Source organism: Ischnura elegans, chromosome X, assembly GCF_921293095.1.
Source record: "Ischnura elegans chromosome X, ioIscEleg1.1, whole genome shotgun sequence".
NCBI classification, from domain to species: domain Eukaryota; kingdom Metazoa; phylum Arthropoda; class Insecta; order Odonata; family Coenagrionidae; genus Ischnura; species Ischnura elegans.
The window spans coordinates 94,634,516-94,658,751 of record NC_060259.1 but is presented as its reverse complement, the minus strand read 5'-3'; the positions used below and the strand labels follow the sequence as shown (position 1 = coordinate 94,658,751).

The following is a 24,236-nucleotide window of genomic DNA, read 5'->3' as shown; positions in this document are numbered from 1 at the left end:
TTTGGTGAGTCTATCAGCGTGGAGAGTTGATTAATACCCCAACGAGAGGAAAACCCCTCCCGACTTGAGGCAAATGTTGGGATGCCTTCGTTAGGACTCCATTACCTCGGCGTATGTAGCATAGTTGTTTGGGTTAATTCCGCCGTCTGGGCATTGGAGTTACCAAACATGGGTGCTCAAGTACTCGTGAAGGTACTTGAATTCTTCGAGTACCTCGAGAGTGAATTCCATCTCTCAACTCCAGAAGAATACCTGTACTCGAGCGCTCGTGGGAGGAATCTCGAATCAACTGAAGTATGTCCTTGAGCCGTATTGCCTGAATTGCCGATTTATAATTGGGCATGCGAAAACTCAGAGGAAAGAAATAATTGGGTTGAAGAGATATGTCGTTGAGCAGATGGGGTCAGAAAGGCAATCAATAGGTCAATGAAAAGAACACGAGGATCGGTTTATTTTCCTAGACCACTTATACTTTATAGACGATGTAAATTTCGGGTGGTCTCCTCTAGAATTGAGTGGAAAATTTATACATATATGCTTACTAGGGAAGTTTCCGAACTCTGAGTTTCAGAATACAATAAACTTTGCAGTGTTTTAGTCCATCGGCAGCTGTCCTGTCATTTCTCAATTATGGAAGACATGTGCTACTTAGTTTCAGAGTTATCAAACCTCAAACTGGGAGTGTGCCAAATTTACTGCAGTTCAGGTATTTGAATCAAATAGCTGTTATCAAATATTGGTTATAAAATCCACATATGGGGTTATATTACCAATTCTTTAATCAAAAACGCATTTAAACATTTACAGGTCTAACGCATTCCTGTAGAACAACCATGTCCGACTTCTATTCCGGCGTCTGAGTCGAATTTCGTTTGTGTCACTTTTTTTCCAAATTTCTTTCTACTTTTTCTTTTGCAGAAGGCTGCTATTCACTATTATTTCCACGATTCTCACTGAAAATTTTATTTGTATGCATGGCATTTTTTCCGCAATGCGGTGTCTGATGTTTTCCTATTTTTTCACACGAAGCCTACTCTGAGCTATGTTATGTCAGTGTCGCAACATAGAGCATTTTTACATTACACGTGTAATGGTTTTCTTTTTATGTTTCAATTTGATATTGTGGACTCACAATCTTACAATTCAAACGAAAGTGTTTCCAATCGGATTGCTTTATTACTTGTAATTACAACACTCAGAGGTTTAGGAAAGGGGAAGCATAACGGGGAAGCTATACGTTTCACCCATAAAAATCGATGGTTATAATTAATAAAAGTTGTTATACGTTTGACCTGTAAATGTTTGAATAAGTTTTTTTCTTTATACTGTTGGTTACATAATCCGATATGGCTGGTTATTCGAGGACCGCTCCCGATGGGCTATAGCACTACAAAGTTTTATTGAATTCTGAGACCCGCTTTTCGGACACTCCCCTCGTTAGAAGACAGATTCCTCCTTCATTCACGCGGAGGAGGCCAAGGATAGTCGGTATGCATCGTAGTTTTCGGATTTTACGCTTTTCCCTCGCATGAAATTCACGTGCCAGAGGCTTTTAATAGCTTACCTGAGTTATAATGAAATTTTCACTGGATATATGATCCATTTCTCGATAAAAATATTTGAAAAACATGTAATGCATGCTAATTCATTAGTGGCGTTGAGCAAATTGGCATGCCGAGGAGGAAGTTTGGAGGGCATGACTGCCATTAGCGAGTCCAAACATTTTTTTAATTATGAAAAACCCATCTCACGTAATCCACCATATCGATGACATACTGAAAATCAAATAAAATTAAGAGAAACTCCCTTTAATAATTACATATTGTGAAATCTCAACAGAAATACCTTTAAAAATATTAAATATATCAAGAGATGTATTTGGAAAAAATTCGACGGAGGAGTTAAGTTTAAAAAAGTTTAAGTTTTACCTCTGCACCAACTGGACCCTTGACTAAAATGCCAACTTGCCCCAACAAGACTTAGAAGCCAAATTAACCGCCTCGCAGGCCCACGAGCATTTTAGGAAGTGATACAGCTCTCGAATACCGTCTTCACTGACTCATCTAACGATCATAGCAGTAGACAACGCATCAATCTATTTGTGCTTTTTCAGGAAAATAAAAACTTGTAAGAAAAAAATCTTTCTAATGGAATCTATAAATGTGGTAGTCATTTCTCTTAACGAGTCTTATCGCTAGGAAGCCACTGTGACAGATCAGCTGAAGTACATATGGTCGGGAAAGAGATATTTCTTAAATTTAATTATTTATTATTTAGAACATTTAAGAGAAGTTTTTATGTTACAATCAGGAATGAGATGTAGTTTCGTAAAGAAATAATCGAAACTGAAGTTTTCGTAAGTGTTTCAGATGCCCACATCTGCCAAAGTCCACTGAAAAGCTACCCAATACTTCACTGAAAACGAGGTTGCCCGACTTAAGTACGAAAAGTACTAAAAGCATGCTTTTTAAATGAGAGTTACCTTCGTGTAAGAAGCTATTCTGAGTTTCCGTTGCCATCTTTAGTGAAGAGTTTATTATAGTTTCCCCTACCCATTTTTTACATCGGCCAGAGGACAGTTAACTTGAGTATCGTCATGCTACATGAGTTACCCTCGTAACAAGCATTTGTTTTAGTAAAACAGCTAGAATAAATGAAAATATCGGAATAAATATCTCGAAGCACCAGTGATGTGTTGATTTACCGCTGTCTCGTCACAATCGTTCTTAATTCTGTAATGAAGCATAAGAGGGACGACCTTTCCCTTAAGTCCTTGTAAAATGGGATGAATATATATTCCTAAAGTAAGGATTTAAAAAGTTTCACTCCACTAGTTCAATATACAATGCTTATGCCTTTTTTGTCTATAATTTTTTATAGCCAGATCCTACAAAATCCCGTTTTGATGAGGGACAGCTTTCAGGCGCCACCGCCCAAACGAACGAATTTAGTCGCCCCCTGCCCTCATAGCGATTGGAAGCGCGGTCACTTTGCCCTGCGATATTCAGCCCGCCGTACTGGAGCCTCAAATGTAAGAGCGCTCAAGGTGGCTGGCACACTCGCGTAAAACGGAGACCAACATTGGAACGCGCAATACAATACAGCTCAGGAGGACGGAGGGGAGGTGTGGATTTAGAATTTATCAAGTAGACACTCAAAGAAGTTGATGGTTTGAGGCGTCACTTTGTGGAATTTACTCATAATGAATGAAAAATTGAACCTTGTTTTTCCACATAAATATTTATGTGGAATATTAAGTTCAATTTTTCATTCAAAACTCAAAGAAAATATTTTTTTGAAATTTTGATACGAATGGAGTTAAATTTAATGTGATTGAAGCGTTCAGTCAGAATACTAAAAAATGAAAACCAACGCTTTCGACGGAGTGAGCAAATCAGCGAACTTCTCCGTCATGTTTTGGCGAGGGATCACGTGCTTTCGGACATTCCCGTTTTAATCTGGGTCAATATCAACGCAACATCCGCAAATAGCTCTTATTTTTTATTGCTCCCAGAGCGAAACTTTCGTCTCCGTCACAGAAGGTGGTCATATTTTGGGATGACCAGCGTCCGATGAGCGCAGTGAAAACAAGGTACAGTGGTAGTGGGAGTGGTCAAGGGGAATGCAGAGGGGAGGCCCAATTCCATCCCATGCAAAGATGATTTCTGTTGCCACTTCAGTCGCATTAATACATGTCCACGGCGCGGTGATGACTGCAATGCGATCCACTTTTTCGATTATTTTGCAGTATGGTCTTTTAAAATGCAAGGCATGTCATTGAAGAGCTTTAAATTAAATAAATCATATCATCATGGGTGTAAATTTCGGTTCACATCCATAATTATACCTTATTTCCCCGCGAGAGTGGGATCAATTTGTCCATCAGCGACGCCAGTGGCGACTTTTGTAAACCCATTAAAATGCGCGGTGGGTAGCAACACATTTAGAGGCCAACTTGAGGATCCTCTTTTGTAATATTCGTGGTAGCAGTAGTCCTATCCTATTCAGACACTTTCCCCCTCTTCCCTCATGAGCGCATCCAACCCTATCGTGGGATTTCTCGCGAAATGGGACGACTGTAAAATATGGTGTTATAAATAAGATTAACCACTAAAGGTTTTACTTGGAAATGTCAGAAGGCGAGAAAATCCGATGGTCGATAAAAGGTGGAGAAATGAGCATCTCCGAAAGTCGTTTTTCGATGGACTTGGGAGTCATCTACGGCATCAAGGACGCCAAGGGCCAATGGCCAACACGCTTTACTCCCTCACCTACTTAACATCATTCACTCCAGAGACTCTTAATCTAGTCCTCGGTTGATCACAACCTATTCTTCCACCGCAGATGATTGCCAAGTCAGTCGGAAAACCGTTTTCTGAGATATGTTCTCGCCGTAATTGGATTTCTGATTTTCCTATCTTCGTAAATATTTAGTAACAGAAAACTTTGCGCTTTGTATTGCTTTCAACCGAATCTAAGATGTGAGTTACCTCGAAATAATCTAGAGTTTTCGTTATTGCTAGATTGTGCCTCAGGCACCAATAAATTCCTCTTTTTCTCACACTTCAGAGAATAATTTCTAGGGAAAAAGTTCTTCGTGGTAGCTTTCTGGCCACTGCTTCCAGGAACCTCTCTATCGATGTTGGAGCTTGCGCTACGGTGAGATGACACGAGCACCAATTCCACGAACACTATGAGGATGTTTACTTAATTCAGCTACATGTCACGATTTGTACTTATAATGGAGAGAGCTTGGTTCGTTTCAATGAGCAAAACTTCAACTAAGTTATGGGGGGGATTTACCTTCTCTCTAAGCGCCTCAAAACTATCGCAGTTCATTCGCAAAAAAACTTGCAAACATTGAAAATGCAGCATGTTCAAACGTTTTCCATTCTGGGACAAAAACATAGGGGTCGAGATGGGGAAATGGTCTTGATTTTCGGCTATTTTACGTATCGGAAACTCTTGGAATTTGAAATGTGTCGCTTTCTGAATTGATTTTATTGTAAAGCGATATGCATTCGTTATGATAAATGAAATAAAGTGTATTTCTTTTTGATTAATTTTGGAAGGTATTGTAGGAGTGAGGTCTTCATAGAATTCACATGCAAATCGGCACTCGTTACTAAACTTTTTGAATATTAATTTGTAAATAGTTAGGAATACCTCCACGAGCAACTAGTGCGAGCTCTGTGGCTCTATTCTTTGAGCCATACGTATTCCTTCCCAGGGCTGGGCAAAATACAGGCCGAGGAGTATTTGAAATACAAAACACTGCTCCAAATGTATTTGAAATGAAAAATGCAAAATACCTTTGACTTGGGTAATCGAAAAACGAACTACAAAATGGTATTTTAAATACTTTTTAAAATTTACATTTATATGGAAACTAAGAGATCTTAAAAAATATATAATCAGTATTGACACGTAATAGATTGTTGCAAACATGTAGAAAACGATTCTAATGAAAACAAAGTAATCTTTAAAGCATGAGACTACAAAAGTGTATTTTAGAAATAAATTATTTATTTAAGAATTGGAAAATACAGAAAATCGGTATTTTAAATGCAAAACACAAGATAAATGCAGGTCGTGTATTTTAAATACCAAATACAAATTACAAAAGTATTACAAATACGTATTTTAAAATAACTGTATTTGAGTTTCTGACCAGCCATATTCCTTGCCGACTATAGTGATGGTAGAGACTATACACACGCAACCAACAGCTATATCACATTTACAGGGTAATCTGAAGTGACTATTTACTTCAAAGTCAATAGTTTGCGGAGTGACTTCGTAAAATTGTGTCATTTTGGAATTAAAAAAATGTTTAACTTTCACTGACGTCATTATGTGCGACCAGTTGTCGTGGTGAGACCACAGGGTATCGCACCGCGGCGAAAACGGTTGTGTCACATTTGTGCGTGAAATATGCAAAGTATTTCTTTTCAACAGTATTCACTTCTTTTGATGTATCTGAACTCCCTTATCATATAGGTACTGTTACAGAAATTCATGGACGGTTTTTACTTCGACAGTTGCAATCAATCAGCATCGAAATTTAATGCAATGCAGCCCTTTAAAAGGTTATTTTTGCGGCATCAGGTTGAAAACCCTGTATTGAATACGATTCTTCATGGCGCACCAAAGCCCTACCACAGCAAAATTGTTTTGTGAGCACGTGACGGAAAGGTATGCGTAGTAACTTAAGCTGTGGTTAAGTATATTATATTCATAGTAGTCATTTGATCAACTTCTCAGGCTCTCATATTTTCACAGCGTTATTTTTTCTGCTATCTGTTATTGCGCCATTTCCCCGCTTCTCAGCCTTGGTTATATCCACATAAATGCATCAGAATACGAACGGCTCCTGTGTCCAATGGAATTCATCAGTGGCCGAGTGAGGGAGGGGAAAAAATGGGTGTTTAAAATGCGCTACCCTGAAAGCGTACAACTGCGAGCGAGATCGATGCTGGAAGCCTCACATTGAAACCCGTGGAAATTTTGCTCCATGAAATAGAAACTTGTTTTGAGGGAACGCTCCAAATGCCACGTTTCTCGACCAAGGGGATGGATCGATTTTTCATTCTTGAATGCTGAAATGAAAGGATTTCTCGGACTTGGTGAAAGACGAAAGGGGGAAAGGCGCTCACGTGCGCAGCGACCAGTCGGAGTCATAGTATCGTATTCCGTTCGCGTACTCTCTTCAGCGCCAGCCAACTCCAAATACTGTTCTGCAGACACTGCTGGGGCAATATTTTCTGTGGATCTTTCATGTTATTAAACACTCTTGAAGCAAATGATGCAGTAATACCAGACACATTCATGATTTTACCGGTTTAAAAATTCTAACGTTGAAAATTTGGTTAGTGTTACCTTTTTATTGCATTGGAAAATGAAGAATACCTTGTTCAAGGGTGGGCTGAATACTTGGCCTTGGGTATGAAGGCATGCATATTCTCCAAAGGGCTATATTTTGTCCATGGCGCTCTGGACGAGGGCTGTTTGAGAGACATTGGGAGAACCATATCTAAATCTCAACAAATGCTACCATAGTGATCAATTGAACGGGGGATGCTCTGTATTATTGCTTCCTGCATTATTGTTATGTTGAAAATGACGTTTGTGCTCGAGCAAGAATTAGTAGCATTGAGTGTTCGGGTGCGTCGACGGCTAGGTCATTCTGCATCATTGTTCAGTCATTTGATTCATATCGTTTATTCAAAGGGTCGTACATGCGTAATTTATTTGCATTAAATAAGTAGGAACTTTTATATTTTGATAAACAGACCACTTTCCTTGAGAAATAATATTACATTCTTCAAATTAGTTGCGTGGTCTCCTAGAAGGGATTCAAGGTCCCCCCCTATATTGAACCGTATCCGCTCGTCACGATATTTATCACACACTGTAAGGATATGTGGAATACTTAAGGGACACCTGCACTCATCTCACTGAAGAGCTTGTTTCTCTTCGGTGATGAGAAAGACATGAGTCAAAGGGCAGTGACATCTCCTTAGCCGTGTAATTACTACTTCCTCCCTTCGATTGTTCCTGGCGGAGGAGGGCCAAGCTGACGTTGTCGCCTTGATGCTTCGTAGTTTGTTATCGTTCAGAGTCCTCCACGAGCAAGAAGGGGAAAGGTACGGAGGAGGGGCGGAAAGTGATAAGAGCGTTGCGATTAAGTTTGAATTTAAACCAGGGGCGGTCTGGCCTGGTCGGCTGGTCGCCCATCGCCGAGGGCCCCGGGCTTAAGGGGCCCTCAAAACGGTCGTGTCTATAGTAAAGCGTATGTGAAAGGTGTCATAAAAATGACTCAGGTTGCTTGAACGTAAGTTTTTTTCGACTATAAAATTATGCATTTTCATTAGTCTTCATTCAATTTATTTACAACATACCCATTTAAAAGGGAATATGTAAAAAATTAAGAAAGCCGTCTGAAGAATAAAAAGAAGTTGATAATATTTTGGAAGGGTTATTCGGAAAGGTTATTTTTGAGGTATTTTTTAAGATTTTAGTGCAGTATCATGGAGTCAATTCACTCATTAAATGATATAGCCATAATACATTATTAAATTTTATAAGATGTTAAATTCTCACTTTTCATAGTATTTTTTATTACGAAATTGCTATTTTTCCTTAACTTTTAAATAGTTTTTTTAAGAGCCAGAATAAGAGCCCATTTCTGGGCAGGCAATTTACTAAAATTTTCGGAGGGTGAGTCCCCGAATCCCCCCTGGTACGTAGGGCCCCATCTTTGAGCCCTAGCCGAGGACCCCCAATCACCCCAGATCCCCTGATTTAAGGAACTTGGAAATATTATGGCTACAAGTTCTTACGGATGGATTTTTGAATGAATATAGAACGGAAATACTGGTCAAATTCAACATCGTCAATTTTGGATGATAATCATCATTGCGAATCCAGCTGGTACAAATTAGCCAATACGAAAAGAACTGCGGTTACCAAGCTGTCACCCTACATTCATTCTTCATTCAATTTATGTTCCTCATTCTCTTTCTGTTTCGCTTCGTTCGTGTAGGGTTGGTCACAGGTTCTTAAAACTACAAGGCATCGTATAATTCTGAACTTGACGCTATACAATCAAAATATAAGCATAGGAAACAGTGCCCCACGTGCTGAAAGAGCTTTTGAATAAAAGGGGTCAAAAATAACGTATTAAATATATTTTCCTCGCTCGCATGCGTAAGCTTTAATGAAGCTTATAAGAGAATGAGTATAAGAATGGCGATGAATAAGAAAGGCATGGAAACCAGCTGTAGAAACAAACTCTCAATAGGAGCCGTAGTTGTATCTAAAGAAAACACTACCTATTCATATCGCACCACCGGAATATGCAACCCATCTATCACCGTCGCTTGTCCTCCATGTACCTTTGGATCTGCCTTTCGAAGTTTCAATTGTTTATCCATTCACCTTCCTCTTTACTAAATACTCCTGTGAGAAGCTTTTGCCTTGCAATTATAATTATGCTACATGTATAAAATTTAATTTGCACACTCAACATTTTTTATTTTTTTAAATGGCCAGTAGAATACTGTTTTTTGTGTTTTGTGCTTGGGCCACTTATCCTCACACAGACGCAAAATGTAGCATGAGGTCATACTTAAACACTATTTGAAGGGTAAAATCATGACAAAGTTGAGGTTCGCAAGTTCACTTTTGCCATCAGCACCAACTAGACATTCTGTTTTCTCTTTGCGGAACTCACTCGGAATGCATAGTGTTAAATGTGCATGTTAACTGAGGCTCCATCTTTCTGATGGTCCTCTAAGAATGTGTTGACAAGAAGGGAAAGTTGCTTTCATATCTGCCCAAAACCTTTGAATGCTCTTCTACAGGGCATGCCATTCCTCTAGTCTGTCTGCTGTCCCGCGAAACGCTGAGGACGCCATCAGTCAGTCCGTATCGGCCGTAGCTTCTTCGATTGCCTCGTCGGCTCTCACACCGGCCACGAGACACCCCAGGCGGCGAGCGTCCATGAGGAAGAAGCCCAGCCACGCCGCCCGCCGCTACCAGCCCCGCCTCTCGCTTTGCGCCGGCCAGTGCTTGACATCACCCTCGGCTGCCGCCGCCGCCGCCGTCGTCGAGCCCTCCGCCAACCAATCCGACCTCTACTACCGTAACCTCCTCCTGCTCGGTAACCTAGTCACTAGCAACAGTCGCGATCGGTTCCGCAAGTGTGCCATCAGTAAGCGCCTGAATGGCACGGATGCGCGAAATCTGGAGTCGGTCTTGGAGACGGAGATCCTGTACTCGCGGGGCCCCATAGTGCAAATTGTAGTGAACATCGTGGTGCAGGATTGGAGTCACGGTGACCCGGAGCATTTGGTCCAGCACGCGATCAAAGTGGTGGACAAGATGGTGGAACAGCTGGGAAATGTGTCAGTGTTTGTTAGCTCGAGAAGTGAAAGTAGCACCGCCCCTGGGACGCTGCCCGGGATTCGAAATTTCCGAAATGCAGTGCTCGAGTATTGTCATAAACGGCGTAAATTATGTTCCGGGTTGGATAATTTGTACATGGTTCTCGAGCAGATGCAGAAAATGCAAAACAATCCCAGCCTCCTCGATGTGTACAACACGAAATTCGTAAAACTCCAGGAAGATGGCAGCACAGCCGTGTTCGCGATGCCGACAATATCCCCGCTGGTCAAGTCTTTACCCGTCCACAAGCAGCTGGATCACCTGCTAACCATGTTCTGCGAGCGAGAGAGAAGCAAGAATCGTTTCATCGAAATCCACTTTGTGGAGCCGCCCAAGAAGAAGGAGGCCTCAACGGCGGATTTGTGAGTGGCTATCTCTCTCTTAATGATATTTCTCGCGGGAAGTCCTTGAGGGCCCCCCCGGGAAGCAAATGGGGCGAAGCGCCATTCACCTCGCGATGGGAGCTCTTAATAATGAATTGACAGGCATTGTGCGAGGCAATTTCGCTCCCCTCTCGCCAGTTCTCTGGTTAGTTGGTCGTGATTTGATTTCGCCTGTGGAATAATGAAAAATTGCGCAAATGTTACGATGAAATATGAAGTCCCTTTGAAAAATTTATATTCACAGCTGACTATTTAACAAATACTTCATTTGCTGTTTCATTTTTTAATACTGCTTGAATTGATACATAAAAAACTAATTCACCAGTTACTTTCATGTTCATATAGTTGCATCACTGTGATTTGTTAGCATGCGAAATTTATAGGGGCTAATTTATGTTTCTTTCATAACAATGATGTGGCAGATTCAATTGAGACTTACGTTCATCCAGTATTTCTCAATGGTGTGACGCGTTGTATCAGGTCAGTGAATCCCGTAATTTAACTTTAGATAAGCTAAATTTAGGCGCAGGATTAATTCTGGGAAAACCATGGCTGGTTGCAAACAGTTTCAAAGTTTTTTTTAAGCAACTTAAAATATTTTGATTATGTCGACCGAAAATAATTCCCTGCGTCTACTCCTTGATATTTTATTTCAAAACCGAAATCTTTATACCTCAGCAGTGAACCTGCATGACCAATTCATCTATATCCAACTTGCCCTCTCAGCGTGGTAGGTTGGCATCGGCATAGCTATGGTTTTGGGATTAGGCCAGGTTAGCCCGAACGTTTACACCCTCAAAAATTCTTCGGGGAAACCTCGCCTACTTGTGTCATTTTTTTGTGTGAGTAACTTTTCCTTCCTTTCCCACTAATTTCGGTAATTCGTTCGAAATGTTTGACCGCCTTATCTGAGTACTGCTGCTTTTGAAATTAGCATTACAGCTAGAATAATTTCCCTCAGACTCATGGGACTGTGTGGCCCTTTCCTTCTGTTAGGTGCGGTCCAGTTATACATTTTGACCCACGGTCATCACTGGTCAGACCCATGGGTTGAATGGTTTGATGCTCACTTCTGCGATGGCAAACAAGCAACAAGCAAATGAGAAAACCATTCATTTATTTATGACCTCTTTGCAAATAATACAAAAATTCAGTGCCTACCTTAATATATTAAAAAAATGAATATTAATTTGGTAAATTAGTTAACGTTTACCATTAGATAGACATATAGGTCTACTCTAAGCTCAAGATATTAGTCATCATCATTATTGAAGGACATAACATATTGTGGATAGGATATGAACAAAAATGTGTATTTATTCCTAGGTGTATTTATTATAACTATTATATTCCTTCTGCCTTGGTGTACTTATTATAACTATTAATAACCTACATACTATTAGCATCCACTTTAAGTTGACAATTTTTAAAAGTTCCAGGGCATGGTGGGAAGGTCAAGATGAATATAATCTCTTAAGATAAAAGAATGCGAGCCTGTGGAAGTAAGGACTGAATTTTACGCAAAGGCATCTTATGTTAGTGAGAAAGTCATAGTCGGGAGGTTTCCGCAGCAGCTATCGATTTCAAATTGCAAAATAATGACTTATTTCTTACGACCACGCTACTGCTCAAGTGCTCGGAGTCAATCATGTCCAACCCACAATTGGCTGACCTATTTCGGCCTTGGTTGACTCAACGCGAGCCTAATCCGGCAGAAGACAATCAGCCGCTCCAAAGAAGGCTTCAAGCTTTGATTATATCTCGTAGAGTTTAGGTGTCATCCATCGTTGAAGTGTGATAATTTCGCCGAGGAGAATTCATGTGCCATGTGCAGGACTAAAGCCGAGATCCTCCGAATCCGTAGCTTTTCATGGTCTGTGTACGTCAAGCATTTTAAGCACATGTTTGAAGTACTCAACGTGAATTCTGGGGTTCCCAGATCAATCCCTGATCAAAGAGAATTATTTTTCCAAATTCAGAGCGTTTGGAGGGTAGTTGCGGATGACTTTATTCATGTTCACCGGTGGGATATTTGCGGTTGTTTCCGAAAAAGTTAAAATTGCTTGGATGGCGGCTTCAAGGAATTTGGTGAGACCGTAGCTAATAGGGGTGAATAGGGTAGTTTACTTCATCAAAGATAACGAAATGCATTGATTGCGATTCCTTACCCACCATTAGTGTATTCATAATATACAAATTATTTGGTTTTAGAAATCCCAGTTTATTATTTGGTTTTAGAAATCCCAGTTTAGACAAATGGCAACGGTCAATTTTAACCTCATTTGAAAAAGGCCAGATTGGCGCCCATGCGATTCCACTCCATGTGACGTCACAGGGACCTAGTTTCTACACGAGAGGATAGGAGTTTTAGATCGTCTGAGATTAGAACTGCATGCATGAGGAACAGAGCTCAGGGAAACATCTCTTAATAATCACCCATTAAAATTACCTAAGTAAGTTCGGAAATTTTCCTTCGTTTGATAAGGTATTAATAATCCTTATTTAAGCCAAGCGCTACCTGCTAGCAGGGTACTCAGCTACCTGCTAGCAGCCTGCGTCGTATCAGCGCTCAAGCCTCGCTCCAGGGTCACTCACACGCCGACATCTGGAACCAGAAATACGTCACACGGAGTTTTCCCATCATTCCTACTTAGCCGTCGCGTTTTCGTGCGCTTGAAAATTTTCACTTTTCGTTTAATCGCGAAAAATAGATATCGTCATTCGAAAATCTAAGAGCGTGAAATGCGCACTCCAGGAGTAATAATCTATTTAGGCAATAAAAAAATGTTAGGAAACCACCCTATTACAGGCTTTCTATTTTTATGGGCCTTAAAATCAGGGGTTTAACGATCGTTCTACTCGGCTTAGTCGAACCCCAGTGAACAGCAAGGCACCAGCCCACGCCCCTCAACCCATCACCCTTGCATGCGGACTCACCAAATTCTGTTTCACCGCCAAGCTGAGTGGATTGTAACGAGTGTACTTGCATAGTACTGCTATCCGAAGATTAGCATCATTCGTCCCTCCTCTTCTTCCTCTCCCAAGGTACGGTTTTGTCCCTTCATCTTCTTGCCCTCGTGACCAACTTCATCTGTCCAACCTATTTATCTCTTGGGATGTCCTATTCCTGTGGGGACTTTTCCGTCAATGTTTCTATCCATTGCATTCCTCACGTAAGTCCCATGTCATGTAAGATGCAGCCTGACAATTTGATTAATGGTCGCAAATTTCATCTATACTAAAGGAAGTGACAATGTCTTAGCTTGCAATTACTGCGGACAAAAATAAATAATATTTAAGGATGCCAACATTAAATTACCGCAGTATCGGATAAAATTTTCGCTGCATGAGTACTTTTTTTTGGAGTTGTGAACGGAAACTCAATTCTTCTTCACGCACTTAAAGTCGTAATAAATTCCATCGTACGGCGGATGGTTCTGTCATTGGTTCATAGGGTTTTACGAGTATATCATGTAAGATGCAGCCTGGCAATGGGAGTAATGGTCGCAAATTTCAACTATACTGAAGGAAATGACAATGTCTTAGCTTGCAAGTATAACGGACACAAAATTGTTATTCAGCTGTAAAATCAAAATGTTGGAGTAAATAAAATTATTAATTATTAAATTATTATTATTATTAATATGGCAGTGTCCGGAAAATGCAAAAAGGTTGAGAATATCAAACGTAATGCAAAATCGCATTTTTTATGGATCTAATTGGCTAAATCCGATGATAATTTTTGACTTGTTGTTTATTTCGACTGGAAAATTTATATCCATTATATTTTTCTCGCTAAGAAGAAGTTTCAGGATGCCAATGAAGCTTTAATGACTAATAACGTTTTTTTAGGACGAGTTTGTTTTTTAACGTGATTAATATGAATATCGAGCATCATATCAGTTTTTGTCAATATATATCTAAACTTTTTTGTGGTTACGGAAATATCGCCATAAAAAGCGGCATAAAAATGCGGATCTTCAATTCACAAAGAATATAGCATAGTATAGAGTATAGCATCGCGTACTTTCGCGTCTATTACTTCTCAAACAATTCTTGGCGAAAAATCGACGCCCATAATCCTTTCGCTGATAAGTCGATGACGTAACGAGCTCATGCCGGGCGTCATCTTTGGTCTGGGCCTGGTGCACAAGTTTCGCTCAGTTCATTGTCGCTTACACTCTTGAGGGCGATTTGTTCCTTTGTGAAAGGTTCTTCTATTAAATGAATACTCCAACTCATGAAAATTTGGCGGAAACTGTCGTGTTTTCTTGATTTACACCTGCGAGACAATGACTGAATGGGGAAGACTTTTTTGTCGTAACGTATCTTTCCATCCCATCGTCCAAATTCTTCGAATGCATAACCTTCTCGGGCGTGAGTGTAAGATCCAATTGAGTCCAGTGCTTGGCATAGCAAAGCAAACACTAACCAAATATGCGAATATGTTCTCCCATGTATATTTCACAGTTATTGAATGTATTTTTTTCCATAAATTCATGCGTTATCGTGTTAGCATTGCATTTATCCTAAGTTAAGAGGATTTGCGGTATCTGTTTTCGGCCTAGCTCTTTTAAATGGCTTCCTGCTATCCTTCTCTCTCGACTCCACATCGCCATTAACGATGACATAGTGATCTTTGAAATAGTGACAAGGTGGCCAGTCCGTGTCAGAAATGAAATTCTTTAGTTTTGCCTGGTTTGGCGAAAGCTTATTTGTCTTTTGTCAGTGGCGCAGCGAGGGGGGGGCTATTTATCTTACAATTTTTTCTAAAGGAGGGCCGCACCTCCCACTTACCCTGGCGGGTATGCAATACCCCCACACCCCAAAGTATTAGTTGCGCCTAAACCCCCCCCTAGCCTTAATTCTTCGCTGCGCCCCTGTCTTTTATTATGGACGTATTTAGCTCTTGAGAAGGTAGAATGGAATTTTTCGTTTCAAGCCAACATTTATTCATGAAAAAAAAAATTATCTTTAGTTTTATGAGTGTATTCATGTAATTTTATTTAGAATCATGTGATATTTACTATAAAATGTCCTAAAACACTCAATGATAATATATTAGTCTCAGTTAACCTTACAAGCGATTGAAATTGATTGGTTAAATGTGTTCTTGTACGAAAAACAGTAAAGTCATTTCAAAATACAGAGGAAATGTTATTTCAGTGTGACAAGCAGTATGTAAAGCAGCGTGAAGAATATGTAATTTACGTGTGTGCGCACAGCAGGCAGTACAATTTCAAGGTGTGGAGTAGCTTCTTTTGTAGAATTATTACAAATTGCTGCAAGTATGCTATTGTCTGGTGGAAGCATTAGATTTACACACATGAATAACAATCTACCTATCTAATAACGAATTAAGAAACATAAGAGACGCATGTAGTAAAAAATAATGCATAAATTCTAATATCATACAACCAACAAATGAACATTGACCCAATTAACCCAATTTCAAACACTCCCTAATAAACCACTATGTAATTAACCAATAAATGATCAACACTTATTCCTAAAAATTTTTGGGGAAGTTCTTAAAAATAACTTCTGGTAGGTCGTTCCACTCCTTTATTCCTCTAGGTAGGAGATAGGATTATTACATGGGATTCCGGCAGTCGTTTCTTGCTTGCGACATTTCAAAATAGTTTTCAAGTATTAAAGAAATTTCACCTCTGTGTATAACTAATGATAACAGCAAGAAATCCTCACAGAATTTCTTTCCGATAAGTATAATAATTTCAGTGGAAGTGCTTCAATCCCTAATATTTGAAAATAAATGAGTAACTATTGAGAGTAAAAAAAAGAATGATAGTATAAATGAGTATATAATTTTTAAGATTTCGAGAGCTCTTTTCCTGGAATGTTGAGCATAGTTCCTGGGTTTTTATTCCGATTTTGTCGCTCTGAGTTTGGGGGTGGATTCGGTCGTTTCATGCATTCCCTGCCACTCCTCATTTTACCTTCCCGTAACTCCGTGAAAAGTGTCACGCTCCATCTAGTCTGGAAGTAGGCGCGAATTTGTATTCATCTGTGAGTGAGTGATTCAGTCGATCAGGCAAGGGGTCTTTTACGATACAGATAGTATTCTGCTCACTCGGCTACCCAGAATAGAACTCATTCGCATCTTCAAGTTTTTGGTATAAATACTGTGCCATCGGCAAACTGCGGTATGCTAAATTTTTCATCGCTCTCGTCATGAAGTTTATTCTTGGCACTCTCTCTCTCTGGCTCAGTGGCGCCGAATCCATGGGGCGTGGGGGGGGGGGGGGGCGAGCTCCCTCAAAAATTCGTTTTGGGCGTGAGAGAAACATGTGTCAGGCTTGTTGATTTTCCCCGGAGTGTGCAGATATCGAGATTAGAGTTATCAGGGTTCTACTGTTGATAATATGACTCTTCTAAAATGCTTAAAAAAACTAAAATCTCACTGCTTATAAAATTTCCCGGGGCAAGATCCCCGGTTTGGGGCCCCCCAATATTTTTTGTAAGTCGGCATCCCTGCTCTGGCTTCATTGATTTTTTCGACGAAAGCATTGATAATTAGAAGGGGCGAAGGACAACCTTGTGCCACTCCTTTCCATATTATTGATTCTTCGCGGCGGGCACATTTATTCACAGCTACTTGAAAATTTTGGAAAATACATTTCAAATGTATTTTAGATCAAAAATACAAATTACTGGAGAAAATTTTTTTTCAAATACGGAATGATGGAGAAAATTGTATTTTAAAAACAAATTACAATGGTAATTTCTTATTATGCCAAGTAAAATCTGCCTTTGCACTATGAGACTCAAAAAGTTCAGCACCGAAAATGAAAAGTCCTTAGCGCTAAGCTCCTTTCATTGCGTCTGAAGTGTAGAAGCCAATAATTCCACATGGATTTAGTGTATATGACCTACGTTTTGATGTTTCATGCCATCATGTGATTGAAAGCCAATGGTGAAGATGCTTTTGTTTTTCTGCTCGACGACAATCTGCAAATCGAATGGCAAGCCTTATTGGAAACATTTTCGCGGAAATATTAAGCTACTGTACATCATTTGCAATGCTAAGCAAATTCCATGCAATCACTCCAGGGAAGACAACATTCTCATCATTTGAATTGGGAAATTCAAAGAGTCTTACCTCTTTCATGCAACTGACAGCTAGAGTCAGTGAAAGAATCAAAACAGTATCCATTACTCATTACATATTTGTTATCAAAAGAATGCTTTATAATTAGTGGTGATGCCTTTTTCTGCTTTTGCTGAAGTGGCTTTTAGATATTTTTAAATTGTTTTCAAGCAACTTAAATCAATAGAAAATATTTTATTTAATATGTATTTTAATTGTTTATATATAATTATATTTAAATTAATATAAAGTAATCAAGTTAAAGTAATTTATTTGGTTTATGAATATGTAAACCATTCAGCGAGTACGATTTATTCACGCTTCCATGGCATGTTACGCGATCCAGCATTTAGAACGCAATTGATTATGGAGCATGACCTATTGTACCGCTCTTGTAGAAGGCATGTGTTTAGTTCCATTCATTATTTTTTTCGAGTTACACGTATTAATGGGAATTATTCTTGGAATCACTCACTTAAATTACATTACTCACTCGCATTACTCACTCAGTACATTTTCACACATCAAAATTTACTCAATGGCGCTCAACACCTTTCGGCTGGTCTATATTCTGTTCACTTTATGTATGCGGATGAGATGTCGCGAGAGCCCGGACACTCTCGGAGGGTTTCGCTGTTGGGGGAGGGGAAGTGAGAGGGGTAGGGCCAAGGGAGTCTTTTCTAATTAAATTGCGAGATATAATATCATCATTATTAACTTCATTTAACTTTATTTTAGCAGCTCTTTTTAAAATTATTCAACTGCATTGTTATAAAAAATTTCATCATGTATCTTGGATCAAGCCCAGATTGCCAACATATATGGCTCCTTCACGTCCAAGCTTGTCCAGTCATTGCGATTTTCCAGTTCTCCTAAATTATCCTTTGCCATTCCCTTCACATCCTGTACTTTTGTGAAACTCCTCATTAAGTATGGCTTTAAACGTTCTATCAGTGGCTAAATGTCAGACAAGCATGTTTTATGGGAGCTTAAATTTATTATGCTGTCTGTTCAAAAGGTGTCAGCACTTCAACTGACTATATTGTCTTAGCATAGCCACAAATTACCGAAGATGTAAACAACACATATAGGGCGCATGGCGGTATGTTTTGGCAGCAACTAATATCGAAGGAAGCTAGAAGTCAATGAGGAAGGCGAATGAGGAAATCATAATCAACATGAATGCGTGTGAACGGCTTCTGTTCAGCATGCTCTTCATTAAGACCATTCTGTTTTTTTCTCTGCAATATGCCTCCGATGCTCTGTGCAATATTCATTTCTGCTCATTGAGCTCCTTATTAATGCATCTGCTGTAACCGTCCTCCGAGTACTCAGAATGTATTTAATCGGAGACAGGACCCTCAGTGGACAATTGTGGACATTACTCTTCGTGGTTTAGTTTGGTTTTAAGAGATAATGAATTTTAGCAAGAGATTGAAGTCTTTACAGTCATAAATTGATGTAAAGCGTCAGGGACTGACATGGTATTGTGTACGTTTGTAACATGTCAAGCTGTAGAGTGAACATAAAACGCAAAACAATAATAGGGTAGTTTCCTTCATCAAAAAAAAACGAAAGGAATTGTTTGCGATTCTCCCACCATTAGTGTATTCATAATATACAAATTATTTGGTTTTAGAAATACCGCTTTAGACGAATGGCAAGGGCCAATTTTATCCTCATTTGAAAAATGCTAGATTGGCGCCCATACGATGCCACTCCACGTGACGTCACAGGGACCTAGTTTCTATACGAGTAGATAGGAGTTTTACATCATGTGACATTACCAATGCATGCATGAGACTCAGAGCTCAGGGAAACATGTCTTAATAAATCACCTATTAAAACTAGCTAAGGTCGGAAAATTTTCTTCGTTTGATAAGGTATTAATAATTCCTATTTAAGCCAAGCGCTACCAGCTATCAGGGTACTCTGCTACCTGCTAGCATCCTGCGTCGTATCAGCGGTCAGAGCCTCGCCCCAAGGTCACCTCACTTGCGGCAGCGGGAACCAGAATGACGTCACACGGGGTTTTCCCAGCATTCATACTTAGCCGCCGCGTTTTCGCGCGTTTGAAAATTTTCACTCTTCATTTAATCGCGAAAAATAGATATCGTCATTTAAAAATCTAAAAGCGTGGTATACGTACTCTAGGAGTAATAACCTTTCGATTTAGGCAATAAAAAAATAATAGGAAACAACCCTATTTTCAAAAATAAATCAGAGGAATACTGAATTCAGTTGCGGCAATATCTTAATCTTTTATGATAATGTTGCCATTGAATTCCTCGCCACAGGGAAATTAGCACAGATGATACCATTAAACCTCATGAAAAAAATAAAATGCGATATTGACCAAAATTGTTGTTTATTCATGAATTATATGAAAGTATGGTCTACATTATAGACCATACTCGAATATAATTAATGGATATTCTGCGCTATCTTACGTAAGCTTCTTAAAGTTCTATCGAAGAACCTTTATTATTTAGTCGCAGTTGACTCCAATTTTGTTTAAAAGATCTGGGAAAATTTTTCAAGAGAGATGCTCACTCCTCAATCGGTCGTATTTTGTATTTTTTGCGGCGACTTACAAGTTGAAAACTTCGTTGACCTAGTTGAAAATTTCAGGGTTTATGGTATACCTTTTTAAACATTTTCTTGTGACACAACTTAAAATTCTTCGTTTGGGAAAACACTAATGTCAGATTTTCAAATATAAAACACCGGAAAACGTTGAAAAAATTTTGAGACCTCTAGGTGAACCCCTGACCCTCGCTCAAATGCCATTTATGGGGGGTCGAAAATAAATAAATGGCATTTGACCGAGGGCCGAAAATCGAAAAATTAAATATTTCACGGCAATTCCCTAGAGATTTTGCCGAGCTCCTGTCCATTCAAAACAAAACTTTCGTGCATTTGGGCGTATCTGCCACCGTTGAGGCACAAAATGCGAAATTGGAGTGGGCGTCCGCGAAGAAGTTGTTCCAATGCCCACGCAGCGTCGCGACGCGTCGTGGATAGAAGAGCGGCAAGCAGCTCCCGTCCCCTCCCCGATCGCACCAAAATTCATCCTGCGTGTGTTGCTAGGAATAGCATACATCAATGGCGCAGCGAGGGGGGTGGTTTTGGGGGATAACCCCCCCCCCCTCCCCAGAGCTCAGAGAAATTTTTAAGTTTAATCCATTTTACTTAATTGGATTGATATCACTAATATAATAGTTTAAGGTTTAATAAAATATCCCTCAGAAAGCCATAAAACTCACCATTTTGAACCGTTTATCTTAAAATTCCGCAATTTATTAATCTCGCACCTATCGCTTATCCAGGTGGGCATTCCATACCCCCACACACCCCGGATATAGTTGCACCTAAACCTCCCCCAGCCCTAAATCCTAGCTGCGCCCCTGGTGCTGTGTAAGGGAAAAATTCCGGTTTAACATAATGGAACGATTCTAGGGAAGATCATATATATTATAAACCCCCCCAACCTTAATTCCTAGCTGCGCCCCTGGCATGCATGACAATTTTTTTTCTATATTTCATTTTCAGTGATGCATAATGGTATATGAGAAATATTTTTCTGTGTATTTCAGTGATCCATTATGGCATATGAGATCACGAAATGAAAATCAGTACTTCTCCAGTGTAAGTGCAAATCTGAGACGAAGTGAAGTTCAAGCTCCTGGTCGTGCTCACTCAGTTCACGAAGTCGGTCTCTTGGCATATAGGTGAAACGGGGACCATGGGCGGGCTCGCGGGGTTCAGAGCTCTCGAGGACAGGGTCTGTAAGGGTTCGCTTTTTACCCTCGGGAGGGGAAGGACAGTGGAAGGAGAAGAGGAAATACAAGGAAGCAAGTGATATTTTCTCGAACCCTTTTGAGAGAGAGTTACGTGTTCAGGAGCCGCTGTCGCGTGGTTGTCAATCAATTGGGTACAGGATCTGAAAATACAGTCTCCGCACTCATTCCTTTTATTTGCCAAGATTATAGAGGTGGGTTCAACAGTTAATTTTGAAGAGCCGTTTACTTTGATCCTGTTCGGTAAATAGAACAGTTCAAAATATCTGTTCATGGCGAGCAGTCAGGGTCATTCAGGTATAAAATACTGTTTATCGGGCGTTTAGAGTATATGAAAGCTAATTTTGTTATCATATGGTTTGTGCAGCATGTTGTAACAATTTCAAGCAAATTCTTCCCCGGGCTTTACATTGGTTATACGTGTGCAGGGAGTATCTGCTATCCACTTATAGTATAAGCCAGAATTAATATTTATCAACTCAGCGTCTGATGTTATTCGCGTATTTAGCGTTAGAAAAGTTTCCGAATGCTCCTCTTACGAGCAACTTAGACTTTTATCAACAGCTAACTGTTCTTTAAAAATATTTCAAGTACAAACATATTTTTTTATTTTTTCGTTTGAAGATTTTCACAGCTTCTTTTGTCAATTTTGTTGGTTGCTTTCGGGAAATGCTGCATAGGTAACATTTTCTTATTGGACGTTTCACTCCTACTGGGAACGTTTTCAAGAGAATGGGAGGGTAACAGTTCTCGTCCCGATCTTATACAGGTTTCGTTAACCCATTAAAAAAATCATTTGTGAATCATCATTTGATCAAACATCATTATAAATATCATTTGTGAATATCTCTTTTAGACTCCTCTGTAAGGTATTAATTTTTCTCTTCGTTACAGCCTAAGTCAGGTATCTATCCACTCAAACGATGCAATCAATTTTAATTATTAATTGAAATTATTGAGGTAAAAAATACTTTTTATCGGGCGTTCAGAATATATGAAAGCTTAGTGTGGTATCATATGATTTTTGCAGCGTGTTATAGTAATTTCAAGGAAATTCTGTCCACGGCCTTTACTTGGTTATCCGTGTGCAGGAAAATATTTGCGGTCCACATGTAGAATAAGACAAAATAATATTTATCAACTCCGCGTCTGATTTTATTCGCGTATTTAGCACCAGAAATGTTTTGAAATGCTCTTCTGAAGAATTTCGTGAATATGCATTGACGGGCTCAGCAACACGCTATTTTTGTTTCGGCATACTTATCCCCGATTTTTCGATTTTAACACTGTTTTCAACATCCCCTCCCCGCTAAGTACTCGCTCCATCCATACCTTCTTTCTGCTCCGCATCTCATCTAAAAGCTGCCTCTCCTCACCCACCATGTCCAACACTTCGTCGTTCCTTTTCCTCTCCGTCCACTTCACATTCTCTATTCTTCGCCACACCCACATCTCGAACGCCTCCAGTCTTTTCTCGTCCTCCTTCCTCAGTGTCCACGTCTCCGCACCGTAAAGCGCAACACTCCAGATCTGACTCTTCACTAACCTTTTCTTTAAACTCTTACATTATGATCCTCTCATAAGCTCCTTCCTGTTCAAGAACGCCTCCTTCGCTTGCGCAATTCTCTTCCTTATGCCCTTACTAATGCATCCGCCCGATAGCGACTTAACTTTGGCGCACAACGCGTCTACCTCTCCCTCCTCCATGGAAACTTCTCCATTTCCTAGCTCAGTCTTTTCCACCAAGCCTCCTTTGCCTTCCTCGTTTCACGCCATAATCGATTATTTATAACCGTAGACATTCTCTTTCCCTGCTCTGTGTCCACGTTCTTCCTCTTCCTACTCTCCTCCACATCTTTTACCATTGCCTCCGCATTCCACGGGTTATTTATCCTTCGACTGTCAACGTAGCCAATTTACTTCTCAGCCGCTTGGACTATTCCAGTTTTAATATTATACTATCTTTCCTCTATAGTCTGTGTACTATCAATCTCCCGGATGCTATTTTCCATGAGTTCCTGATATTCTCTCCTCATAGTCCCCTTCAGAGATCTACATACTATTTCCTCTTCTTCCTAACTTTCATAAATGTTTTGAATCTTACGTTACATTTCATGAGGACTAGGTTGTGGTCTGAATCTGTATCCTTTGCAGGAAAGCTGCGCGAATTTTTCACACTATTCCTAAACCTGTGTATTACCATGATGTAAACTATCTGATATTTATCCATATTCCCAGGACTTTTCCGTGAGTTTCTTCGCCCTTTATGTTGATTAAACTACGTGTTTGTGATGAATAACTTGTTTCTCCTACGAAATTCTGCTGCTTTCTCTCCTCTGTCGTCTCGAACTTCTAATCAAAAGTCTCCGACTTCGTTTCCATCCCTCCCTTCCCCGATTGAAGCGTTCCAGTCGCCCATCCCAGGTTTTTCTTGCCCGGGGTTTCTCTTATTATTTCCTCGATCTGTTCATACACCTCATCTACTTCTTCTTCTCTATGATTGCTTGTGGGCATGTAAAATTGAACCACCATAAGGTTGGTGGATAATGCCTCTATTTCTACCAAGAGAATTAATTCTATCGCTTACCTGATCTAGACCTACTACACGCTCACACATCTTCCCGTTTAATACTAAAGCTACCCCTCGTTGAATTACCTCCCCACCACTATATATAACCCTGTACCCATTACTCCGAAAGCCCCCACCATCCTTCCAGCTCACTTCGCATAATCCCAAGATATCTATCCTCCCTTTATTCATTTCCCTTTTGATATTCTCTAACTTCCCCGCCCTCATCATTATACTCACATTTCACTTCCCTACATTTCTTTCCAACTTCTTCTTCTCAGTATTCTTGGTCTTCATTTCTTCTTTCTCCATTGCTGCTGCTGATGATGATAAGTCTCTGCGAGGATTTCGCATGCTGAAGACCCCGAGGACCTCGATGCCGTGAATGAACACCCGTCCTATGCAGACGGATCCCTTTCGATGAGCTT

The 24,236-nt window shown here is 39.9% G+C and overlaps 1 protein-coding gene across 2 annotated transcripts in view; it reads left to right on the top strand.

Moving 5' to 3' along the window:
* LOC124171008 (glycine receptor subunit alpha-2-like) overlaps positions 1-24,236 on the top strand; it is a 96,522-nt gene that overhangs the window by 9,068 nt on the left and 63,218 nt on the right. For both annotated transcript variants that reach the window (XM_046550132.1, XM_046550131.1), the window contains exon 4: positions 9,366-10,310. In XM_046550132.1, coding sequence (XP_046406088.1) covers positions 9,366-10,310 — 945 coding nt within the window. The remainder of the gene's footprint in view (positions 1-9,365; positions 10,311-24,236) is intronic.